Genomic DNA, 8634 nt, shown 5'->3' with positions numbered 1-8634 from the left:
TTTTTTTTTTTTTTTTTTTTTTTTTTTTTTAAGTATGAGTCCTCGTTTAAAAAGAAAAGATTAAAACAGAAAATATTTTCTATAAATAGTACATGTATTTTGGTTTGCGAGCTCCCGCCCTCAGGTTTGCTGTTTCCTTGTTCCAGTACCTTTATCCTCCATGATCACCTGTTTCCTTTCCCCTCTCCCACTCGTGCACACGTGGGGTTTCTGCGAGAGTTGGCCTTGTTGCACTGTGATTGGCGAAGACGTGAAACTTTTTAAAAAAATACTTAAATTGTTTCTTTTGTTTCGTTTGTGTATTTGAAGTATTAGTTATCCTCGGACTCCTCTTCTGCTTCCCGCAGCCACGTGAAAAACGCTGTGACAGATTTGAGGGCCACGCCCTTCCCATTCTGCTCAGCAGGGTCCTTGCTGCTCTCCCATTTGTAGAAGGCATCCTCTGAGATCACCTCCTCGTCATACAGGCAATCAAAAAACATCCGGAGCAAATCTGCCAGGGGGTGAAAACAGCCACTGTTTGAACATTGCAGTTGCAAGAAAAAGCAAAGATGTGTGAATGAATGAATGAATGAATGAATGAATGAATGAATGCCATGAATAAGTGAGTCAACACCGAGAAAGAACATTCACTTCCTAGAACCATGCACCCCTCCACATCTTGACAAGGAGTAACAGAACTCTCATTTGCAGAACAAGAAAAGACAAAACTATGAAGTCTACATTACTTTTATCCTTATTATTTTACTCAAAGTCAACGACGTTTAGATACTGATGAAGATGTTTCCTATTATGTAGTTACCAAATTAAACACTTAAGTATGATGCCCGGCAGCGTTGGCGCTGGCTTTTAATCCCAGCATTAAGGAGGCAGTGGCTGGTGGATGTCTGAGTTCAAGGCCAGCTTGGTCTACAGAGTGAGCTCTAGGACAGCCAGGGCTACATAAAGAAACCCTGTCTCAAAAAAGCCAAAACAAACAATCAATCAAACAAACAAAACTTTCCTGTTTTAAGGCTATATTTAAAAACAAAGTGTGACTTTATATGAAAACATGGGCAGAGGTGATCTCTAGATTTTGGTATCTTAAATATCTCAATGGTCTGAATAATTGGAATTATTTTCTTTCATAGTGGAGACTTCTATTACTTGTAATGAAGGTTTTGGTTTCTTTGTAAACTCAGTTATGTTATGTAAATATGTTTTTGTTATAATCCCAAGTGTGGGATTTTAGTTTGGGCTTTAGTTTGTCCACAGCTGACAACTGTCTCGTGTGGGGTGTGATCTTTGACAGCTAGTAATGGCCTGCCAACATGTGGCTTGGAGCGGGGCGTGGTCTAGGGCCCTGAGGGTATGAACAAGAGAGCCTGCAAAGAGAAAGTGCAGCATGTGGTGCCGTCTGGAGAGAGCAGAACCAGACAGTATAATGGTTTAGAGCAGACAAATGGAGAGAGAAAAGTTTCAATGTACACTGCTTGGTGCCTCTGCTGTTGATGAGGATTGGTATAAGCCCCAAAAGAACCCTTTGATCCTAACCTCAACACCCAGGAGAAGTAAAAGGGTCTGCACCCCTTCTCCCCATCTTCTCTCTCCTACTTAGGGTTGACGGTTGGAAGGGAGGAGCCAAGGAACTGAGTTCAACCACAGCATTCCAAGAGAGAAAAAAACCTTTCTTTGTGACACTGTTTTTTTTTTTTTTTTTTTGGGGTTGGGAGGGGGGGGGGGGGAAGGAGACAGAGTTTCATTATGTCCCCTTGGCTAGCCACAAGCTCACTGTGTAGAGCAGGCTGGCCTTGAACTCACAGAGATCCACATGCCTCTGCCACTGACTGCTGAAATAACCTGGTGCACCATCACACTTAGCCAGCTTCCTGCTCACATGCTAATGGAAGAGGCAGTAAATGAACAAGAAATGCCAATAATGGGAGATCCAGTTAAATTTTTTAGATTAATCTTTGTAATATTAGTTTAACACTGAAATCGGTCACACCCCTGCCCCCAAACAAACAAACAAACAAACAAACAAACTCTGGTTGATCTACAGGGAAATGGAGAGAGAGGCCACAAGTCTGATGGTGGCAGGTTTCCAAACCAACAGCTCCCCAAGGATGGCTGAGGCTGATATAATGGGCACCTAATGTCAACACAGCAGCAACTACCTCAGACAGCATCTCATCTGAGAACCTAGTGTGCCCTTCCTGCAACAACTCAGAGGTCACCATCCTGTTAAATGACCTGACATGACATCAAGAGAAGAAAACACAACTACAATCTCAGTAAAGTTCTACAGATAACTTGTTTTCGTCCCTTCTTATGCCCCAGGAAGGTCCGGGAGCACTTTTCCTTACAATGCCACAACACAAGCAAAGTGTCTAAGGACCATCCCCAAAATAAGCCTGCTCCCATCATGTGCACATACTTAGTCACTTCCTGAAGCTGTCAGTGCTCACCAGGCGGCATCGGCATCTAACACTGGGGTCTGGGGTGTGTGGGTAGTTGATGCCTTGGAAAATGCCAGTGGCTGAGATCATTATCATCCTTGAGGCTCTTCTATCTACATCCAATATGTCCAGATATGGCTACGTAAATGGAAGCATCTCAGGGGACAGGCTGCCACACTGAGTAGTGTATACACTGTGACAGGGGCCCACCAGATCTGGCCTATGGAGAGGACCAATTCTCTACACCAGCTTTACTTTTTCTTTAGTTTTGAGGTATTTTCTCACACTGTAGCCCAAACTGGCCTTGAGCCATAGTTCTCTTTTCCTAGCCACTCCCATTTGCTGGGATGACTGGGGGGGGGGGGGGGAGTTTGCTGTGGAGAGCAGAAAAGGGTGCTGGCTCCTCTGGGACTGGAGTTACAGATGGTTGGGAATGGCCATGCAGATTTTGGGTACTGAACCCTAGGAGAGTACCAGTGTGCTTAACCATTGAGCCATCTCTCTAGCCCTTAAACTAGACTTTTTTTTTTTTTTTTTTTTTTTTTTAAGACAAGGTTTTCTGTTGTAGCCTTGGCTGTCCTGGACTTGCTTTGTAGATCAGGCTGGCCTCCAATTCAGAGATCCCCTAGCCTTTGACTCTCTAAATCCTGGGATTAAATGTGCATGCCACCAGGCCTGGCTAGACTTATTAGCATTTTCTCACAAAGGTTTTCATGTTGCTGATTCAACAAGTTGTTACAAGTCATCCTACTGGCCATGTCTGAACCCCAAATCATCTTTCAAGGTATCTCCCCAGTTGTCTGAGTTCACTGCACCAAGAAGGAAACTTACTGGCAGGTTGGTCAAGTTTTACTACTGACGCTTGTAGTGCATAAAGTGCTTGTAGTTCCTTCTCGGTGTCTGAGTCTAGGTACTTGAGTAAGATCGGCACTCTCTGCTTGATCACAGCAGTGTCCACTCTGAAGGTAGAACAGTCAGCTGGAGGGACACAAGAACCAGGAGTTAGCATAGACCATTCCAGGGCTTGGCGCACAGTGGACATATACACGGCTGTGAACGGTTGAGTGAGGGGACCCACAGCAGACTGACAACGACACGCTCTTCCTTTGGAGGCACTGGAGGTTGGGCCAAGTATCATATGCTAGTTAAGCACTTTCCACTGAGTTAACATCTCTAACCCTCTCTGGAAATTATTTTGAGACAGGGTCTCACTAAGCTGCTTAGAAAGGTCTTAAATATTCTATGTGACCCAGGTACGCCTTGAGCTTTTGAAATCGGTGCTTCAGCTTCCTAAGCAGCTGGGATCCCAGGCCTTGGAAAGCAGTGCATTTTAAAGGTACATTCTACAGAAAGATGACAAAACATACAAAGGGGAAATGCATGTTGAGCGCAGATTCCCCTCAGTTTTTACCATTTACTTATTTGTGATTATAATGAAACATTACCAAGATCTTATAACAACTTAAAAGATCCACATCAATCAAATGTCTTATAAAACTGGAGAGTTGACAGATATGTTGATTAGTCTGACTTAAACATAGTCCAGATTGTAGACATTTATCAAAACATCACATTGTATACAATTATAATTTTTCACGTCAATTAAAATATTACAAAATAATAATATGCACATTCAAGTGAATACTTTAAAAATGCAATAAAGCAAAATTGGGAGATATAGCTATAGCTCGATGGTTAAGTACTCATGATAATACAGTCTAGATATTTAACCCATAAGCTAGACTTGGTTGTGTGTATTTTTTTTATTTTTGAGAAAGGGTTTCCTGGGCTTGCTATGTAGAACAGGCTGACCTTGAACTCACAGAGAACTTCCTCTGCCTCCTGAGTGCTGGGATTAAAGTCCTGCATCACCATGCCTGGCTGCATCTACTTGTAATTTTAACACATGGGAGGCATAAGCAGGAGAATAAGGAGTTCAAGGCCAGAGTCAGTTTGTGGTTAGGCTGGGCTACATGAGCCCACGCCAAAAAAAAAAAAAAAAAAAAAAAAAAAAAAAAAAATTAAACCCATTCGTGAATCGAAGAGGTGGGCTTTGAGGATGAAGAGAAAATAGAAATCTGTGTGGATCCAAGAAGCATCAAATGACTTTGCTCAACTGCAGAACATGACATATGCAGGTAAGGCTCAGACATGGTTCTTACTGAGAGATCAACCATTCACCCTGTGTTGAGACAGCAGGCAGCAAGACATGATGCTAACATTTCCACAGAAACTGCAAGTTCCAAGATAATAGAAAACCAGACCATGAAAAGTGCAGCCACCTCTCTGAACTTTAGATGCTCAGAACTCTCTCAGCAAGTATCACTCACCTATAATAGCTGCTTTGCAAACGGCTGTCATTAACGCTCTAAGGAATGTTGGCGAACTCATCTGGCTTTCATCTAGATTAGCCTAGAAAGGAAAGAGCGTGTGTTAGTGCGAGGTACTGGCACCTACGTCTACACAGACTGAGTGCGGTTGTCTTAATTCTAGTACTGGGGCTTTGGGGAAGGCAGAGGCAGACGGTCTCTGGCAGCTTATGAGTCTTCTACAAAGTAAGCTCAAGGCTAGGCCAAGATACACAGTGAGACGCTGCCTCACCATGACTGCAGTGTAGCCTGGACTGTGTTCTTGGCACTGTGGGACTGTGAACTTGACCAGCATGGCTGCTTCAATTCATCTACAACGAATGGGGATGTTTCCAACTCTGCCTTAAACAAGTCTTCAGGGATGAGGGACTTAACCTCTAGAAGTTTCTAAGGTTGTCAAGAAGCAGTGTGTTAACAAATGTCAAATGAAATCAAAGGGACCCCAGATTCCATCCCACTGCATGGATCTTGTTTAGGCTTCTACTGAGCTGAAGTACAGTAGCAGAAAAGGACAAACACAACTGGAGACAATCCTTAGCAAGGCTTCCGAGTATTTCCATATTATGTTCTTGTGACTAGAAAAAGAGCTAATAATTGGCTCCCATGGTCTTTTCCACCATGGAGTCAAGTTTGATACTGAAGATGTCACTGTCAACTCAGTGTTAGAAAGGCTGGTATTGATGACTTTATAACCAAGGCCTGATTCCTACCACAAGGACAGGCTGTCAGATGACCAGCTCTTTGGCGCACCAGTACTACAACAAAGAAGGGCTTTGTTCCACCAGTGGTTTCACGGTCAGCAAGCACGTGGAGCAGCAGCCACATCCAGGGAGGGATATGAGGAGCAGCAGATACCTCATGCTGAGAGCATGTGCTGAGCATGTGGTGTTGTGCCCTCTTTAAAAGTACTTAGCTGGCCAAGGTAGAGTACCGGGAGCTCCAGGCCTGCCTGCTCTACACAGAGAGACCCCTTCTCTCAACAAACAAACAAAACCCCATATAACCATATAAATAAAAACAAACAAACAAAAAAACAAACTTTATTTGGACTGAAGCCAAGCCAAGCTTCAAAGAGTTACTTCTTCAAAGTTAGAACAAGGGCTGGAGAGATGGCGCAGAGGTTAAGAGCACTGTCTGTTCTTCCAGGGGTCCTGAGATCAATTCCCAGCAACGACATGGTGGCTCATAACCATTTATAATGGACCTGATGCCCTCTTCTGACATGGAGATTTATGTGCAGCTACAGCATTCATATGCATAAAAATAAACATTTAAAAAAAAGAATGTTTTCTGCGCCAGGTGTGGCGGTGGGTGCCTTCCAAAAAAAAAAAAAAAGCGTTATTATTGAAAATAACATCCCTATTTCCTTTTTGTTCAACAATATTTTTATTTTTTTTGACACAGAGTTTCTCTGTGTATCCCTAGCTGTCTTGAAACTCACTCTGTAGACCACAGTGGTCTCAAACTCAGAGATTGACCTGCTTTTGCCTCCGATTGCAGGAATTAAAGGTACGTGCCACCCCTGCCCAGTTATTCAACAATATTAAAAAAAAAAAAAAAAAAAAGGGTTGGGAAAGCAATCTTAAGCACTGAATAATACTTGAAATCTACAAAGTATCATATTTTAGGTAACCAGAACAAACTCAACCAATTAGCTGAATGTAATTAGACACACTTCTAAACCATTTGAGTGTTCCTTCTCCCAGGCTACAAGAAAACAAACTGCCCCTTCCTTGCACAAATAAGGCCAACTACCCTAATTCTAGCATCTGACCCTAGAAAAGACTTGGAGAAAACTGCCAAAATGACTCTAGGTTAAGCAAAAGTGTAGACAAACAAACCAGTAACAACAACAAAGGAAGAAGAAAAAAGATGGGTCTGCCCACAGCTGTCAACAGCACTCAGAGCCAGCGCAGACAACAGCTGGTGGGCTCTCAGACAGCATCCCAGACCAGGCCCCGAGAGCACGGCCACTAGTGCGGTTTTCTGGCTCTCCTTTCTTGCCTTTAAAAAGAAGTCACCTTTATGAAGTACACTTTACATTTGTTGAAATCTACCCTTTGTCTTCTCTTTAAAACAAAAACAAACAAGAAACAACCCCAAGCAAATCATTTTCCACTTCTTTCTTTATTTTGGTTAGGGTGGGCACCTGTGCCACTGTTTGCGGAAGGCAGAGGACACCTCGCAGGCAGGAGCTGGTCTCTGCTCCTATCACATGAGTTATGGAGACTGAATTCAGGTCATGAGGAGTACTTAGCCAGACACTGGTCTAAAACATGAAGCTGGCCAGACCTGGTGGTATCCCCCTTGATCCCAGAACTTGGAAGGCAGAGGAAGGGAGATCTCGGTGAGTTTGAGGCCAGCCTGATCTACAGATCGAGGTCCAGAATCGAGGTCTCTCAAAAAGACCAAAATAAACCAACCAACAAGCAAATAAACACGCCATAAAGCTGAGTGGAAGGTGGGGGAGGATTTGGGAGAGCTGGGGGAGGGGAAGAATAAAATGTATATAAAACTATAAAAATATTAATAAAAAAAAATCCAACCAGCCAAGTCCAGGGCAGCCGGGGCTTGTTACACAGAGAAACTCTGTTTCAAAAACAAAACAAAACAAAAAATGCCCCCCCAAAATCCAAAACCCCAAAACAAAAGAGAAAAACAGAACTTCTCCTTGCTATGACTGTTTGTTTAACTTGTAATCTTGTAATGAACTGTAAAATGAAAGTGCAAACCACTGACATACTCTTCATCATCTCTGAAAGAGAATAATGCTAAGTACATGAGCCACAGCCTGCCTTTCGAAACAGAGAGCCTTTACCATCTGGTGTACATTGCTGTACACACCAGAAGGCACAGGGCTGAGGCTACATTGAATTCAAAAATAAACTGTGCTGGTGGCACAGTGTTAGCACCGCTGCCTTCCAAGAATAAATTACAACATGAATGGATAAAAAAGATTAGGAAAGAGAAGGTTCACTGTGGAAGGCACGGAGGTCCTTGTACTCACAGCAAGCCATTAGGGGAACTGGGAATGTTAAACACAGAGTTGCTCCTTCAAAGGGAGGGCTGCAGATCACACCCAGAAGGATGGGTGTGGGAGCGGTTAATAGCCTGATGACCTTTCGGGCTCTTCCCGAAAACTCTCATTATAAGCGTCTCAATCTACAGAACCCTTCCTTAGGGAAGATGCCACATGAACTTTACAAGAGGTTCAACGTCACATTTTAAGCTTTATTGTGCACACAAGATTGAGTTAATTTCACCAGGAAAATCTTCACCAAATTTTGTTGTGCTTAAATATGCCTAAAGTAAACTACTTGGGGTCAAACTCCCCAAGTTTGAACCAACACTAGCTACTTAGTCATATTAAACTGAACTACCTTCCTGCCTCCCTCAGATTGTTAATCTGCTGGCTGTGGTGGTCACAGAGACCCTGCAGTTAACAGCAGAAATTTTAGCCATGTGAAAGCAACATTTAATCTTAATTAGATGAGTATATGGTATCTCAGACAGAAATATTCACTGAGTTCCAGAAAAGCATCTGAAGTTCTCTAATGACAGATCTTCCTTGTGGGTGACATGTAAATGGTAACTACAAGGCCAAGTGGAGGACAAGAAACAAGCTGAAGGACAGTAGTGTCCCCAGTGGTGGGAAAACTGACAGTCATAGACAATTTGCAGTTTGTCTTCAGACCATTCCACGGGCCCAAGCATGCCTGTGGTGAAGATATACATGCAAAACATCCATTCACATAGAATAAAATACATATGTATTTAAAAATCTATCTATCTATCTATCTATCTATCTATCTATCTATCTATCTATC

At 42.9% G+C, this 8634-nt stretch overlaps 1 protein-coding gene across 15 annotated transcripts in view; it reads right to left on the bottom strand.

Annotated features, from left to right (window-relative positions):
* Positions 1-73: 73 nt before the first annotated feature.
* Eif4g3 (eukaryotic translation initiation factor 4 gamma 3) overlaps positions 74-8634 on the bottom strand; it is a 219345-nt gene continuing 210784 nt past the window's right edge. For all 15 annotated transcript variants that reach the window (XM_055610875.1, XM_055610877.1, XM_055610876.1 and 12 more), the window contains 3 exons: positions 4769-4850; positions 3270-3416; positions 74-493 (listed from right to left, as the gene is read on the bottom strand). In XM_055610875.1, the coding sequence (XP_055466850.1) occupies positions 312-493; positions 3270-3416; positions 4769-4850 (411 nt within the window). In that variant the 3' untranslated portion in view covers positions 74-311. The remainder of the gene's footprint in view (positions 494-3269; positions 3417-4768; positions 4851-8634) is intronic.

Source organism: Psammomys obesus, unplaced genomic scaffold (genome assembly GCF_907164565.1).
Source record: "Psammomys obesus unplaced genomic scaffold, mPsaObe1.curated_primary_1811, whole genome shotgun sequence".
NCBI lineage: Eukaryota > Metazoa > Chordata > Mammalia > Rodentia > Muridae > Psammomys > Psammomys obesus.
The sequence above is the reverse complement of the archived record's forward strand: the minus strand, read 5'-3'. Positions and strand labels throughout refer to the sequence as shown.